Source organism: Alosa sapidissima, chromosome 23, assembly GCF_018492685.1.
Source record: "Alosa sapidissima isolate fAloSap1 chromosome 23, fAloSap1.pri, whole genome shotgun sequence".
Classification (NCBI taxonomy): Eukaryota; Metazoa; Chordata; class Actinopteri; order Clupeiformes; family Clupeidae; genus Alosa; species Alosa sapidissima.
The window spans coordinates 8275307-8292691 of record NC_055979.1 but is presented as its reverse complement, the minus strand read 5'-3'; the positions used below and the strand labels follow the sequence as shown (position 1 = coordinate 8292691).

The window sequence follows — 17385 nt, the reverse complement described above, 5'->3', positions numbered from 1 at the left end:
TAGACTTAGGACTTAGACTAGATTTAGGATGTGTTTTCCATTCAATAATCTGTTAGACTTGCGTGTAGGATGTGACACCATGCGGCCCACTACAGTACTTATTCTCCCTCACAAGTCTTTATGTTGTAGTTATTAGACTGTAATAAACAGTAATAAGCACTGATGGTCGCTAATAGGCAGTAACCGTGCACACATGGAATGTTTTGTGGTCATTAACAGACTGGTATAGTCAGTAACTGTGTACACATGAGTAATAGTAATTACCTCATTAGCATTTGATAGTAATAAATGCTAATGAGGTAATAAACGGTAATAAGCAGTAATAAGTATTACTAGACAGCGCCACTGCCTGATGAAACTGACCCCTTCTCTGTCGCCCCCTGGTGTCCAGGCGCAGGATAGCTTGAGCTGCCAGTTTAGCCACCTGGGCATGGTCCAGCGGCAGCCCTCGGGCGAGGGCCCCGACCCGCACACTGCCATGTACCCCTCCTCCGTGGTGGTGCAGGCGCCCCAGCAGCCCAGCTACGTGGTTGGCCCGCCCGGACAACCAGTCCCGCCCCCGTCAGCCTACCCGCCCAATCACGCGCCACCACCGCCGCCCGTCAACCAACCAGTCATGCAGCAGCAGGGCTACATGACACAGCCCATGCAGCAGGTAGGTCAGCCACACACACACACACACACACACACACACACACACAGCCCATGCAGCAGGTAGGTCAGCCACACACACACACACACACACACACACACACACACACACACACAGCCCATGCAGCAGGTAGGTCAGCTGCACACACACACACAGCCCATGCAGCAGGTAGGTCAGCTGCACACACACACACACACACACACAGCCCATGCAGCAGGTAGGTCAGCTGCACACACACACACACACACACACACACAGCCACAGCCCATGCAGCAGGTAGGTCAGCTGCACACACACACACACACACACACACACAACACACACACACACACACACACACAGCCCATGCAGCAGGTAGGTCAGCTGCACACACACAACACACACACACACAGCCCATGCAGCAGGTAGGTCAGCTGCACACACACACACACAGCCCATGCAGCAGGTAGGTCAGCTGCACACACACACACACACACACAACACACACACACACACACAGCCCATGCAGCAGGTAGGTCAGCTGCACACACACACACACAGCCCATGCAGCAGGTAGGTCAGCTGCACACACACACACACACACACACACACACACACACACACACACACACACACACACAGCCCATGCAGTAGGTAGGTCAGCTGCACACACAACACACACACCACACACACACACACACACACACAGCCCATGCAGTAGGTAGGTCAGCTGCACACACACACACACACACACACACACACACACACAGCCCATGCAGCAGGTAGGTCAGCTGCACACACACACACACACACACACACACAGCCCATGCAGTAGGTAGGTCAGCTGCACACACAACACGCGCACACACACACACACACACACACACACACACACACACACACACACACAGCCCATGCAGTAGGTAAGTCAGCTGCACACACAACACACACACACACACAGCCCATGCAGTAGGTAGGTCAGCTGCACACACAACACACACAGCCCATGCAGTAGGTAGGTCAGCTGCACACACAACACACACACACACACACAGCCCATGCAGCAGGTAGGTCAGCTACACACACATACACACACACACAAACACAGTCCATGCAGCAGGTAGGTCAGCTGCACACACAACACACACAGCCCATGCAGTAGGTAGGTCAGCTGCACACACACACACACACACACACACACACACACACACACACACACATACACACAGCCCATGCAGCAGGTACGTCAGCTACACACACATACACACACACAAACACAAACACAGCCCATTCAGCAGGCAGGTCAGCTGCACACACACACACCGCACGCCCATCTACATGTACACACCAACGCACACACACATATTTATATTGATGCAGCTCACCCCTCACACGCTCATTTACAAACACAAATACACTCTCTAGTAAGCAGCACTGAAGAGCTCTGCTCTGATGGGCATATCTGTGCATGTGTTTGTATATGTGTGCATGTATTAATATCTGTGTGTGTGTGTGTGTTTCTCCAGATGACTGCGTGCTACTGTGCTCCAGGGCAGTACCCACACTCCAGCCAACAGCACTACCGGCCCGTCACACCCCTACACTACAGCGGCCCTCAGAGCCAGCCCCAGCACCCTCAACAGACAGGTAACACACACATACACACACACACACACACACACAAACACCCTTACACTACAGCAGCCCTCAGAGCCAGCCCGAGCACCCTCAACAGACAGGTAACACACACACACACACACACACACACACACACACACACACACACACACACACACATGCATACATACATACACCCCTACACTACAGCAGCCCTCAGAGCCAGCCTGTACCCCAGCACCCTCAATAGACAGGTAACACACACACACACACACACACACACACACACACACACACACACAAATTAACCCCCCCCCCCCCCCAGGTTGCCCCACTGGAACAGGGGCAGAAGATTGCCCTCATATGTTGTAGGGTGTGAGTGAGGTAGTTAAGGGTAGAATGATGGAGCAGCTTCTGGCTTGTATTCCCCTATGAGGGTATTATGGCATATAACCATCAAATGAATGGCCTTTAGTGTAAGTGGAAATCAGGCTTTTCCCATTCTCTCTCTCTCTCTCTCTCTCTCTCTCTCTCTCTCTCTCCTATTCTCTCTCTCTCCCTCCCCCTTTTTGTGTTTTGATGCTGTATAATGTTGGGGAATATTCTGAGTGAATTGCAGGCATTGGACAATGAGTGCACTCGAGGGGAGCATGAATCTGATGAGAGCTTGTGTGCATGTGTGTGTGTGTGCGCCTACGTGCGTGCGCGGTTTGCTCGTCGCCTCCGCTCGTTGCCTCAGTCCCCTGATGCTCACTCTTCGGGCACGGGCAATTTAACCGTAACTGCTCCCCATCACCCCGACCCAACACGGCTCTCTCCCTCCGCTTAAATCAGCCCTCGCCTCCTCTCTTTGCCTCCGCCACTTCCTCCTCCACTCCTCTAACGCCTGCCTTCAGCGCAGTCATGCCTTCCCCGACACCACGGGGAAAGAGCTCCCACTCACTGAGACGGGCACACGCTTCATTTTGATTTCTTCTTTTTTTTCCCTGCTCCTCCTGTTGTAGACGGCTATTTAATAGAGAGGAAAGGGTTGTTAAAAACTTGAGTTGTGGTATACATTTAGGGGTCATAACTTGATTGATTGATTGTGTGTGTGTGTGTGTGTTAGTAGCAGCTAACATGGAGTGATAGATTTCCACAGTACTGTACGAAAAACCTTAACATTGTCATGGTCATGTGTGTGAGTGTGTGTGTGTGTGTGTGCGTGCGAAGACCTGAAGTAGAGTGGCAGAATGCGGGGCCGAGGCACTGTCTGAGATACCTTAACATTCTCACAGTGAACCGGTCTCTTTTTCCGCCCCTCCCTCCTCTCCTGTGCTCAACTCTGTGGCCGTCTCCGACACACGAACTCTCTTCCTGCCAATGCTGAACCGCTCAACCCTGTACCAACACGAGGCCTCCCTTTACCAGCTAATCCTTAACCCTTCAAACCTGTACCAATCAATGCGTCGTTCATCAGTCTTTACCTACCAAACACCTCACACTTCAGCCTTTTGCCATCCAAATACCTCACCCTTAAGCGTTTTACCTACCAAGCACCTCACCCTTGAGCCTTTTACCTTCCAAACACCTCACTGTTGAGCCTTTTACCTTCCAAACACCTCACCGTTGAGCCTTTTACCTTCCAAACACCTCACCCTTGAGCCTTTTACCTTCCAAACACCTCACTGTTGAGCCTTTTACCTTCCAACACCTCACAGTTGAGTCTTTTACCTTCCAAACACCTCACCGTTGAGCCTTTTACCTTCCAAACACCTCACCCTTGAGCCTTTTACCTTCCAAACACCTCACCGTGTAGCCTTTTACCTTCCAAACACCTCACCGTGTAGCCTTTTACCTTCCAACACCTCACCCTTGAGCCTTTTACCTTCCAAACACCTCACCGTGTAGCCTTTTACCTTCCAACACCTCACCCTTGAGCCTTTTACCTTCCAAACACCTCACCGTGTAGCCTTTTACCTTCCAAACACCTCACCGTTGAGCCTTTTACCTTCCAAACACCTCACCGTGTAGCCTTTTACCTTCCAAACACCTCACCCTTGAGCCTTTTACCTTCCAAACACCTCACCGTGTAGCCTTTTACCTTCCAACACCTCACCCTTGAGCCTTTTACCTTCCAAACACCTCACCGTGTAGCCTTTTACCTTCCAAACACCTCACCCTTGAGCCTTTTACCTTCCAAACACCTCACCGTGTAGCCTTTTACCTTCCAAACACCTCACCCTTGAGCCTTTTACCTTCCAAACACCTCACCGTGTAGCCTTTTACCTTCCAACACCTCACCCTTGAGCCTTTTACCTTCCAAACACCTCACCGTGTAGCCTTTTACCTTCCAAACACCTCACCCTTGAGCCTTTTACCTTCCAAACACCTCACCGTGTAGCCTTTTACCTTCCAACACCTCACCCTTGAGCCTTTTACCTTCCAAACACCTCACCGTGTAGCCTTTTACCTTCCAAACACCTCACCGTTGAGCCTTTTACCTTCCAAACACCTCACCGTGTAGCCTTTTACCTTCCAAACACCTCACCCTTGAGCCTTTTACCTTCCAAACACCTCACCGTGTAGCCTTTTACCTTCCAACACCTCACCCTTGAGCCTTTTACCTTCCAAACACCTCACCGTGTAGCCTTTTACCTTCCAAACACCTCACCCTTGAGCCTTTTACCTTCCAAACACCTCACCGTGTAGCCTTTTACCTTCCAAACACCTCACCCTTGAGCCTTTTACCTTCCAAACACCTCACCGTGTAGCCTTTTACCTTCCAACACCTCACCCTTGAGCCTTTTACCTTCCAAACACCTCACCGTGTAGCCTTTTACCTTCCAAACACCTCACCCTTGAGCCTTTTACCTTCCAAACACCTCACCGTGTAGCCTTTTACCTTCCAAACACCTCACCCTTGAGCCTTTTACCTTCCAAACACCTCACCCTTGAGCCTTTTACCTTCCAAACACCTCACCCTTGAGCCTTTTACCTTCCAAACACCTCACCGTTGAGCCTTTTACCTTCCAAACACCTCACCGTTGAGCCTTTTACCTTGTAACCCTGTATATGTTGACACTCCGCCACTTTGCATCTAATCGGCTCCAGCAGCGTTAACGCTGCTTAATGTTCTGTTAACATATCATGTGTACCGGTCGATGCGCAGATACTTGAGCTTTGAGCGTAGCCCTTTGAGCGTAGCCCCCTTCTGCAGGGTTAGGTTTGTGTTTATACATGCAGTTTCTTTTGTCACGATGGTGTTTCTTACAACCTTATTGATCTGCTTGCATGCAGTGAAAAATGGGATGTATTGATTTGTGTGTGTGTGTGTGTGTGTGCTGAAATGCTCATGTCTTCAGGCGGTGGATGGAGCAGTGCTGTTTGGTCTTCACACATAGTTTGACTGCATAATGTGCAGAGAGCATAATCGCCTCCCGCGCATTGTGTGGGCGGGGGGTTGAGGTCTCCATGGGAACAGCTCTATGCTCGTTGCAAATTTCCTTTCTCTCCTGCCCGTTAGCGAGACGGAGAGCTGGGGAGCAGGATCGGGAGTGTTCAGCTCGTTTTCCACACACACAGGACTGGGGAATGTTCAGCTCGTTTTCCACACACACAGGACTGGGAGTGTTCAGCTCGTTTTCAACACACACAGGACTGGGGAATGTTCAGATCATTTTAAATGTGCAGGACTGGGGAATGTTCAGATCGTTTTAAATGTGCAGGTCTGGGAGTGTTCAGCTTGTTTTAAATGTGCAGGACTGGGAATGTTCAGCTCATTTTAAACACACACCGGGCTGGGGAAAGGTTTTAAGCACACGCAGGGCTGGGGAGTGTTCAGATCACACACATAGTGTACAAAGAACCCTGAGAAGCAGGCCAATGAGAGCTCCACAAGGTGTCCTGATTGGAATGTCGCCATCACATTGTGGCCTTGTCGTCCTTCTCCTCTGCCGCTTTGCTCTTTCTCTCCCTACCCTCCATCTCTCTCTCTCTCTTTCTGTCTCTCTTTCCATCTCTTTCTCTTTCTGTCTTTGTCTCCCCCTCTGTCATTCCTTCTCTTTTTCATCCTCTCCTCTCCTCTCACTTTTTTCCCTCCCTCCCACTCTTTCTCTCTCTCCCCCTCTCTCTTGCTCTCCATCTCCCCCCTCTCTCTGTCTCTCTCTCCCTCTCCCTCTCCCCCTTTCTCCCTCTGTCTCTGTCCCATGTCATGGTGGTTGTGTGAGGGTCGCTGTTATAAATAGCTGAAGCCCTCTGTTCAGCCACTAATGGGAGCCCCCCCCCCCCCCCCCCCCCCCCCCCACGGTGTCCACCTCCTCCGCCGCCTCCTCGTTCTCATTTGGTCGGAATTGATTGCGGTCTACCTGAATAAGACCCCGAGCAGAGAGAGAGAAAGTAGAGATCAGCTGATAGCAAGAGGTGAAAGGAAACCATTAGGTGGAAGGGAGAGAGAGAGAGAGAGAGAGGGAGAGAAATTATGGAAAGGTAAAAGAGTAAGAGCGAGAGAGAGCACGCGCAAATGATGAAAAGGTAGAAGTTAAAGGAGAGATAGAGAAAGAGAATGATGGAAAGGTAAAAGTGAAAGGAGGGAGAGAAAGAGAGGGAAGGCTAGAAATGTGTGAGGGAGAGAGGGGGGGGGGGGGAGAAATGAGGTCGTGTCCAGTGCTGGGTTGGTTGGGTGAAAGCCGACCCACAGAGTCCTTCCCGATGACCTTGACTTGCACGCCAAGATGCTTGAAAAACTAGTGCGTGTTTTTATATCCTAGGAATGGCCGACCTTTTTTTCCTTGGTTCCTGACCTTTTTTCCTTGGCTCTTCCATGAGCCCGTGTCTTTAGTGATCTTGAACACGTGTACTTTTAAGTCTGAGTGTTCGACATGACCTTTCGGGAGAATGAGAACGAGGACGAGGAGGAGGGCCTGTCTTGACTCGACCCATTTATTGATTTTTTTTTTTTCCCTTTCTCCCTTTCCATCTTTTGTATGAAGTAGTGTCTTTAAGAGGATGTATTGATGTTTTTCTTTTTTACATTGACCGCTCTGTCTCTCTCAACACTAATGCAGCACATTCAGGTCCTAGTCCAAGTACTTTCACTTTCTTGCTGAACGGAATTGTTGGTTTTTATTTTTGAGTTTTCTTAAAAACACCAACTTAAAAATGTTCTCCCCCCAGTGTTGTGTGCCTTTGGATCTCATCAGTGTGTGTCACCACTTTTTACATTGTGTCCCCTGAAACTGTTCTAAAATAGAATAGTTTCAGTTTCATAATGGTTTCTAGAATAGTTTCAGGGAACACAATCCAGAGATAGAGAGTTGTGACAACTCCATTGACTATCTAATGTTCTCTCTCTAGGGCTCTGACACAATCTATGACACAATTCTAGAACTTGACATTTTGTTTGTTTGTTTGATAGAACAACCATGACATGGCAGCGCTCTGACATCTCCCGTCTCCTCCTCTCCCCCATCTTCCTCCTCCTCCTCCTCCTCCTCCTGTCTGCAGGTTACCAGACTGTGATGCCAAATCAAGCTCCTGGCTACCAGAGTGTAGTGGGAGTGCAACAGCCTCAGAATCAAAGCCTGGTGAGCAGCCAGCACAGCAATATGGGCAGTCAGATGCAAGGCATGATGGTCCAGTACCCTCCAATGCCATCCTATCAGGTGAGCCCTCCCCACACACACACATACACACACACACACACACACACACACACAGAGGCACAGCAGGAGGCCTTCTGTTAACAACATGCCCCCGCACTCTCACACAGATACGCGATCAGACACACACACCACACACACCCACACAAACACCCATACACACACACATACAGGCTGCTCACATCACAAACCTGATTAATGAAATCAATCATAGGTGGAAATTGAAGGGAGACCTGTTCTCCCCTCTTGGGACATTCTGCACTGCGTGGGAAACATAATTTATTTCCTCGGCTTTGATTCATTTTTCCTCCTATCTGTGCGTGTGTGTGTGTGTGTGTGTGTGTGTGTGTGTGTGTCTGTCTCTGTGTGTGTGCGTGTGTGTGTGTGTGTGTGTGTCAGCAGGTATCAATGCCCCAAGGATCTCAGAGCATGCCTCAACAGACATATCAGCAGCCAATCCTGATCCCCAGCCAAGGCAACCAGGGGCACATGCCCTCGTCAGGCATGCAGGTCTACTATAGTGTGCTTCCGCCCAATCAGCACACCACCATGAGGTACGCACACACACAGGCACCAGGTCACTCTCTTGAAAGCACACATAGAGCGCTTATGCATACATGCACACATACACACTCGTACTATCACAGCACTCACAATTATCACACACACACACACACACACACACACTGCAGAGCTCCCAGCCAGCAGGCCTGTCCTAGTGTGCTCCTCTGTGTATAATTATATGTGATTAATGGCATTAGGGAGAGCATAAATGCACCATCACTATCCTCTTAGTGTGTGTGTGTGTGTGAGAGAGAGTGACCACCGCAAGATTATTACAGCAGGGGCACTAATAAGGCTCTTCCGCTGGTGGTCAGGGAGGAGGAGGAGAGCGGGGTGAGCTGAAGATGAGTGCAGCGCATACAAGGATACAAGGAAGTTTATTGTCACATGCATATAGTTACTGGATGTAAGAAATGCAGTGAAATTATGTCTGGTGTCAGCCTATTTGTGCATTTATGGGGGGGGGGTAAAAAGTGCAGTAGAAGAGGGGTTTAGTAGATTAAGTGGCAAGGGCTGCATAAGAAAGGTGGGGGAGGAGCACCCAAGAGCATGCGAGGTCACTTGCTTGCGTCAGCTCCCCATCTCTGCTCTCTGAGGATAGGGAGCCTTTTTTAGCTGACAAGAGGCGCGTGTGTGAGTGTGTGTGTGTGTACACCAGTCCCTCATGATTTCTATGCTGGCCGATTCTGCCCGTCTCAACAGAAGCACTCGACTCCCAGCAGACTCCAGCTTTCTTTTCTCAGCTCTGCCTCTCGTTCTTTTTTTCTGTTCTTTTTTTCTTTCCTCTGGTTTCTCTCTCCTTCCTTCACTCTCTCTGACTCCCTACCTCCTTCGCTCCCTCCATCTCTCTGTGTCTCTCTTCTCTCTCTCTCTGTCACACTTTCTCTTTGTCTGTCTGTCTGTCTCTATCTCACTCGCTCTGACATTCTCCTACCTGCTCATACCTCCCCTGCTCCCTCCCTCTCTTTATCTCTCTCTCCTTTACCCTCCCTCTTTATCTCTCTCTCTCTGTCAGTCTCTATCTCTCTCCCTCCCTTTCTCTATTTATCACTCTCTTCCTCCTTTATCTCTCTCTCTCTCTCTCTCTCTCTCTCTCTCTCTCTCTCTCTCTCTCTCTCTACCTTATAAATATAAAGACCTGTGAACAGAGTGGAGCAGAGGGGATGGTGATGGTGTGAGGCGCAGCATAATGGAGGACTTAACATTTCCAGCTGAGCCGGACACACACACACACACACACACACACACACACCCACACCCTCACCCTCCCTGACGGCCCCTCATTCTTCTGCTGACGGCAAAGGTCAGGCCTGGTGCTGATAAGAGTCTCCCCAGCCACAGGGCTGCTGACTGGGGCTCCAGTCACCCCCCCTCCTCCTCCACACACACACACACTCAGCCTCAGCCTCATCCCCCATCCTGGCCCCTGCTAGTTTATTTATTATCATTATTATGTGCAGGGTGATGAAGCAGGGCCTTGACAGGGCTGGCTAAGGCTTTAAGGCTTGGTCTGGGCGGGTGGGTTTGTGCTGCTTGTTGGAGGCAGCAGTATGTCCTTGTTTCTGCTGCATGAGTGCACCTGACATTTATCTGGTGTGTGTGTGTGTGTGTGTGTGTGTACGCAGCTCCACAGTGGGTTTCCTGCCCCCGCCGGGCTCTGAGCAGATGCCGTTCCCCAGGCCCACGTCCCCCTGCAGTTCACAGCCAATCCCGACGCAGCCCTGCTCAGGTACCCAATCACAGTGCACCACACATGATTCTAGAACACACAGATGTCCTCACAATGTACTCAGTTGACCTTGACATATGAACATGACTTTTAGAAATCAATATTTACTGATAAATTTAGATGATCATGTGGAATATCTCTGGAAATCTCATTCATGTAGTGGGAATGATTTACAGTACAGTCATAACGCTGCATTTATACTTAATGGCATGAAAAACATCTTTGAAGTTTTGTTTTGTTACATTGTAAATCGAAAATAAATGAGTTTGTACTTGTGTCGATCACATTTACTGTTTCATACACAACTGATCTTATATAGCTTTTTGAATGAACTACTTTTCCCATCAACTGGAAGGACTAGGGCCTGAAAGAGTAAGTGTGACTTGATGTACCAAAATTAATCTGGTACACACACACACACTAATCTGGTACACACACACACACACACACACACACACACACACACACACACACACACACACACACACACACACATACATGCATACCACAAGGAGGGAGAGATTGTATTCCTGGAATATGGAGACGGAAATGTATTCACACAGACTCAGACATGGGAAAATAAGTGGAAATGTGTCTCTTTTGAAGGATCTTTGAAGGAAATCATTACGGGGAGAGATCTCCTCCACCGCTCACTCCACAGACACCCTCATTATCCAGGATTTTCACTTCTCTTTTTTTTATTACTTTTTTTTCCTGAGTGGATTTCTCAGTCTGTCAGTCTCGACAGCCATGATTATGCACAAACCAAACCACAGAAGACGTGTGTGTGTGTGTGTGTGTGTGTGTGTGTGTGTGTGTGTGTGTGTGTGTGTGTGTGTGTGTGACTTGCTTGAGATCAAACACCATATCTAGGCAAATCTCAAGTCAGAGCTGTGGCCTTCTGCGGCAATTTAATGAGTTTGTGTCGGTGTTTATTAAGCTCCAGAATTTACCCGTGCTCAGCATCGACTTTGCCTCCAGCGATCTTGAAAGTACATCATCGTTTAAGGCTGACTCGCCTGTTAGGCACTCGCAGAAAACTTCTTAATTGTTTGTGTATTTGTTTGTTTGTGTGAAGATAGAAATTCCCCTCTCTCACTTATAATCTTATACACTCTCTTAGGGATATATATATAATATTTTTTATTATTATAATATTTATTTTTGCTTTTTTTAATTAACAGAAGTGTCCCCATGAACTTTGTCCCCTCCCCCTTCTCTCTTACTCCGCCATCACCTTTGAAATAATTGAAACCTATCCAGTCTCGGGCCTCTCTCCTACCCGAGTGGGTCTGGGGGTCGTGCCAAGGTCGTCGCTTCTCTCAGCGCATTGCGTTGCGTCCACACACGATTGGTTCGTTTGCCATGGGGAAGAAATCACCCAATTAAGTTTTAATGTCTCCGTGCCCTTGCACTTTGCGGCGGCTGCCAAAGACTCGCTGAATAATTAATAAGTCAACAGCAATTTTTTTTCCTAGGCAAATATCGCATTTAATCACACGTGGTGTATCCCACTCGTTGATTGTTTTCGAGGAGCGCATAGGTTAATGATATGCTTAATTAGGAGGGCCGGGGGAACGATCGGAGACAAAGAGAGGAAACGAGGAGCGGTGTTGTCTTCCCCCTCGGAGGGTTTTGTATCCCAGTGGAATGAGTCAGCACAGGAAATACAAGTGTCCACAGAGCGCAGGCCTGCTTAGCCATTCTAATGGCTATTTACATTCCATCACTACGCTGCAGAAAGTGAGCATTTGCATTTAAATGGCACAGTTGAGACATGTGTGGCCCACAGTGTTATAGCAGATAAGCAATGAAAGCATCAGTCAGAACAAGGGATTGTGGGTAGGCTTTGGCTTTGTTTCTTCAACACTACTGCGCCTGGTCCTTATGACGCCAGTGTGTAGGGTTTAGGACCCTGCAAGTGAACTACTGTACTCTGATGATAAGCCATTTCAGCTGTAGAATCGTCACTTTCCGTCACGCTACACGTTAACTGAATCATTACAGTTTTTTCTCCGGTCCTGACCTTTTGATTGTATAGGATGACAGCAGTTGACCAAAGTACTTTATAAATAAACCTGACTTGACTTGACCTAACGAAGTGTGACTGAATATAATTTAAATGTGTGTGTGTGTGTGTCGGCAGGTGTGCATGCGCCCCCTCCGAGCGGCAGCGTGGTGATGATGCAGCTGACGGTACCCCAGTCCCACCAGCCGCGAGCCCTCTCCCCTCAGCAGTGGAAGCACAACAAGTACTACAGCCTGGACCACCAGCGCAGCCTCAAGCTCCCCGACAACACGCCGCACGACACCTCACAGGTACGCTGCCTTTGTGTGTGTGTGTGTGTGTGCAGTCTCAAGGTTCCCGACCACACGCCTCTTGATTGTGTTTGCATGTGGCCCCAAAGATCCTTGACTGTATGTCTCTGGACACCTCACGGGTAACACAGCCTCAGTGTGTGTGTGTGTGTGTGTGTGTGTGTGAATGAGGGTGATAAGTGCATACCTTACGGGTAGATAGGCCGACAGCGAGCGAATTCAATTGTGTATGTTAATGTGACTTCGAGTGTGTGAGAGAGAGAGAGAGCAGAAGAGAATTGAGCTTTATGTTAATTAGATGTAATGAGCGTGTGTGTGTGTGAGAGAGAATATTCCACTGCCATTTGTTCTTCTCATTACTCATCTCTGAACATGGTCATGTTGCCGTGATATCTTCATAATGGATGTTAATTGACAAGGTCATGAGTCGCGCACACACACTGACTGCTTAGGGCAGTTGCTCAGTAGCAGACCGGTTTTAACCTGACAACTTACACGTATCAAAGCTATTATATCAAGGATGATATAAAAACAGTAAGTGCCCAATATTCAATATCTGCAGAAATATACATACACATAACAATCACTTTATCACTCTTTTAGTGTTTTTTTTGTCAATAGTTGTTTCACATTAGCATGGAGAAGTTGCAGTGCCGTTTTCAAAATGTCTATCATTTTACAACAGCAGCCTTTAGATCCCTTGTATATGAGGAGTTTCATATGAAGGAAACATTTTAATAAGAATATTTTACTTATATTAGTCATCCCTGTATACACACACAGGCGGTGACTTTAATGGCTCCTCGTGAACTTTTTTTCCAGCCTGAATCCCAAGCCGTTTACACACACTGATCAAGGTCCAGAGGCATTAGCCCACAGGTGTGAAGGGCAGTTTAGTGAAATGTGTGTTTGTGTAGATTGCTGCTCTGACAGCAGAGAATAACTCCCATAGGAAGAGAAAGAGAAACTGCAAAAGAGCTGGAACTGAATGGGCCTGCACAGAATCTATTAAACCTTTATTTCACCCGATGGTACTCTCAAGGGGGATAAAAATATGTGTGTTTATTTAGAGATGGTGTGAAAAGGACTTAAATAAATAAATGTTGCACAAAAGAGAGTGGAAAAATGACAAAAATGGACTATTAAAATGGGTGTCAGAGTGTGAATAGTAGGGTGGATAAAAAAGAAGCCTCTATAAGAGAATAAACTACTACTCTTACAGTAGTGGAGTAAAATAATAATGTCTCTCAGCCAGTGTGGTGAAATCACTCCTAGTGAATGGGCTGTCCTTGTGCCATACTATAACAGGAAGTGGAGCATGTGTGGCATTGTTGTGGCACGACCTTGAGCATTTTCTCTCTGTGTGTCTTTCTTTCTTTGTGTGTGTGTGTGCGTGCGTGCGCACGTGTGTGTGTGTCCTTGTGTTTGGGCCTCCGCAGGGCAGCCCCCAGCTGGGCAGTCCCTCCAGCTCGCCTGCGCCCCCCTCCCCCACCCCGGCCCACCTGGCCAACATGAAGAACGTCCGTCCCAGCCTCGCCCCCCTTCCCATCATGCCTCACTTCTCCCGACCCTTCGTCCCCGGCCAAGGTGAGCTAAAAACACAGACAGGAGTGTGTGTGTGTGTGTGTGTAGAGGGAGGGGGAGGATGGGTGTATGCACCAGATTCTCTCAGCTGTGTCGGGGAAACTGTCCTGTGTTCGCAACTTTTGCCCTTGAATGTGTAGTGTGTGTGTCCAATCTAAAGTGTGTTTGTTTTGTTGCGCCCCCTGCAGGTGACACACGGTACCCTCTTCTTGGGCAGCCCCTACAGTACAACCCCCCCATAAGGCCCCCTCTGCTCCACGGGTCACACATGGTTCCCAACCACCATCACCCCCACCAGGTAAGTCACCCTCACACACACACACACACGTAAAGGTAAAGATTCATACACACACACACAAACACACCTGACCCCTCTCCCTGTCGTTGTCCCCTAGGGCCCTATGGGTATCCGGCATGGCGGTGGGCGGGGCAGGAAGCCGACGCGGAAGGCTCTCTCCACTGATCTCAGCGTAGGTGACCCTCCTCCAGGTGACTGAGGGGAGGCTAGGGGTGGGAGTGCTGGCCCCCGCGGTCCTGATGCTACATGGCCGCTCTCCACCCCTAGCCTCCTCCCCAGCCTCAGCCTTGCACTACCAGCTATTGCTAACACTGCCGCAACCCAGCCATAGGGCTTTTACACTTTTCAAAAGCACCCATTTGTTTCTTGAATTTCCCCTTGGGGGTCAATAAAGTATGTATCTATCTATCTATCTATCTATCTATCTATCTATCTATCTATCTATATTAACCCTTCAGTTGTTACTGTTATCAGTTCAAGTTAATTAGTGAAGTTGCCATTATGAAAACAAAACAGGACAATTGTTCTTCTTCATTTGAATTTCTAAAAGTTCCTGTTGCTAATGAGGGAGTTTTTTCAATATCCTAATTACTTAATTATTGTCTCTCTATCTTTCTTTGTGTGTGTGTGTGTGTGTGTGTGTGTGTGTGTCGATCTGTCCCTGATGTCCAGTGAGCGGGCGTGTTCTGGAGGTGACGGCCCTGCTGGATTGGCTGAGCCGTGGCGAGGTGGACTCCCTGCTGGGCGAACTGACTCGAGCCGGAGCCGCCACAAGATGGCCGCCGCCCCTGCCCCTGCCCCTGCCCCCGCACCTGCCCTCATCTCCCCCCTCCCTACTCCCCCTTAGCTCTGCCCAGTGGCCCGCACGTCAGGCCCTCGGGCGGCCACCCACCACCACCCCAACCTCCTCCACGGATCCCCTCCCCCGGCCCAGATCTTGGCCGCGGCCTACATCATCCTGTTCTGTTACTGTTTGCGTGGCGCCACTCCATCCCCCCCACTCCCGCGGCCCAGAATGCCCTGCTCAAGCACAACAGCTCGCCCCTCATCGCCAGCTGCCCGCCGGCCACGAACTAGCAGGAGACGCGTCGACACACACGCCCTGCAGCGATCCGGCTCCCACTGAGGATCGGGGGGGGGGGATGGGTAAACTCAAACACACACACACACACACACTCACAAATCCCCCACCCTCACATCGCAACTCCCCCTCCTTCTGACACCGCCATGGCCTTGGCCTCAGCTGACACACACACACACGCGCGCGCGCGCACACACACACACACCTCTCATCTTGTACCCACTGTTGGCCACACACACACACACACACACAGACACAGACAGCACGCATACACAATGGGATTTTCACTCAAGTTATAAGGGACTATTTTTTCGGGGGGGGGGGGGGGGGGGGGTGTTGTATTTGTAATGTTCTCTAAAGAAAAAGCTGGGGGAGAAAAAATCTGCCATCAGACAAGGTAATATTTATACACACAAATACACCGAAGAACACACAATGAAGTGACAAAATATTATCCCGTCTATTTTTGTTTCTCCTTTTCCTCACTTTTAAAAGATTTGACCAGGACACATCACAAAAAAAATGGGCAGCCGCATGTAGTTTCTTTTCCTTGATATTATGATTATTTTTATTTTTGTTTTGTATGTGGAATCTCCGTGCCAGACTCAAAAAGACTTTCTCAGCTGCTCTGCCGTGCCCCCTCCCCCTCTAGTTTCAACTCTCATTTCCGGACTCCTCCCTTTAGATTAGAATTTTTCGTTCTCCTCATCCTCTCTTGCTCTCAGTTTTAAAAAAAATCACATTATTATTCCTCTTTTCCTGTAACGAAGGGGGCCGCCGCATCGGCTTGCTTCCCTCACACAGACGCCGGTCTCTCTCTCTCGGGTTTTGGTAAATCCATCACAGCGGTGCGTGAAATAACCATCAACTTGCCATGAGAACATCTCACGCAACAGAATCAATCACTATTAAGCTTTTGTTCTTTGTTTTCCGTGCCTTCTAAACCACATCTCTGCAGATCTATCCTGACAACGTGGAACACACGCGTTGCCAATTGGTAAGAGGAGGGGGGAAAATAACAGCCAGACTCCATAAATAGTAAATAATTTATTATAGTATCTGAATAATTCAGTCACTCTCTCTTCACGGTGAATGTCATGCTGGTAACAGGCACAAATGGGAGTGTGAATGACTTCTTGGTTTCAGCATTTTTTTCTGTTTTGATATTTTTAACCTAATTTAAAATCATATATATATTTTTTTTTTTGCATTTTTCTGCAGTCTTTAAGCGTTGTGCCCCAACCTCTACCACCTGTTCCCTTCTCTGCTCCTCTCGCGCACGGCAAAGACTTGAGTTTAAAAGGGTTCCTTCACCTTCCCCACATTTTTATAAGGAAAAGAATCATCCCATTTTCAAGGTTCACTGGAAAAAAATAACTGTTTGCACATTTACGCAATTCCACCTCCCTCCCCTTGTTTTCTTTTATGTTTGTTGAAGATGCGTGGACTCTGAAAGGCTGTAAAATGTTTGCTGGTGCAAGTTGTTTTTATTTCAGTTTGAAACCAATAAATGTTTACACCAAAACAGATTCTCGTTTAATGTGCCGTTTGAATGTGGTAGGTAGTTGTATTACTAAAGTTTTCCACTGAGTGAAACGCTGACGGGAGCACGCCACTGAAGTTCCACTTCCACTGAAGACCTACGATGAAATGGCAGTCATGTTGCTGTCAGCTTCCTCCGTAGTTTTTTTCCTGAAGTGAATATGAATGGTAAGTCTAGATTGCCCTCTGGTGGTCATCGCATGGTTGTGACTACGTTTTCCCCTGGAGTTGAGAAGCCTTGTCCTCTCCTGAAATTCTTTTGGCGGATACCTATGAGCTAAAATAATAACTGATGACCTAGTTGAATAACTAACCCCTAAAGTCTCCCATCAAGCTGTTTTTGTCCACTTATACACAAATTATATGTGCTGTAAAAAGTAG

The 17385-nt window shown here is 48.5% G+C and overlaps 1 protein-coding gene across 1 annotated transcript; it reads left to right on the top strand.

Moving 5' to 3' along the window:
- The first annotated feature begins 337 nt into the window (after positions 1-337).
- On the top strand, positions 338-16987 carry LOC121698643 (R3H domain-containing protein 1). Its single transcript, XM_042080927.1, has 10 exons — positions 338-655; positions 2158-2278; positions 7733-7890; positions 8290-8441; positions 10077-10180; positions 12327-12499; positions 13939-14086; positions 14272-14381; positions 14479-14553; positions 15054-16987. Exons 1-10 carry the CDS (start codon positions 353-355, stop codon positions 15054-15056), a joined length of 1347 nt encoding a protein of 448 aa, XP_041936861.1. The 5' UTR covers positions 338-352; the 3' UTR covers positions 15057-16987.
- The last annotated feature ends 398 nt before the right edge of the window (positions 16988-17385 follow it).

Bases quoted from the DNA above. Each gene is read 5' to 3' on its own strand.
- LOC121698643 (XM_042080927.1), top strand. From the start codon at position 353: ATGAAACTGACCCCTTCTCTGTCGCCCCCTGGTGTCCAGGCGCAGGAT. The intron at 2,279-7,732 runs GTAACACACACA...TCCTGTCTGCAG, and splicing joins CCAGCACCCTCAACAGACAG to GTTACCAGACTGTGATGCCA. The intron at 14,087-14,271 runs GTGAGCTAAAAA...CGCCCCCTGCAG, and splicing joins ACCCTTCGTCCCCGGCCAAG to GTGACACACGGTACCCTCTT.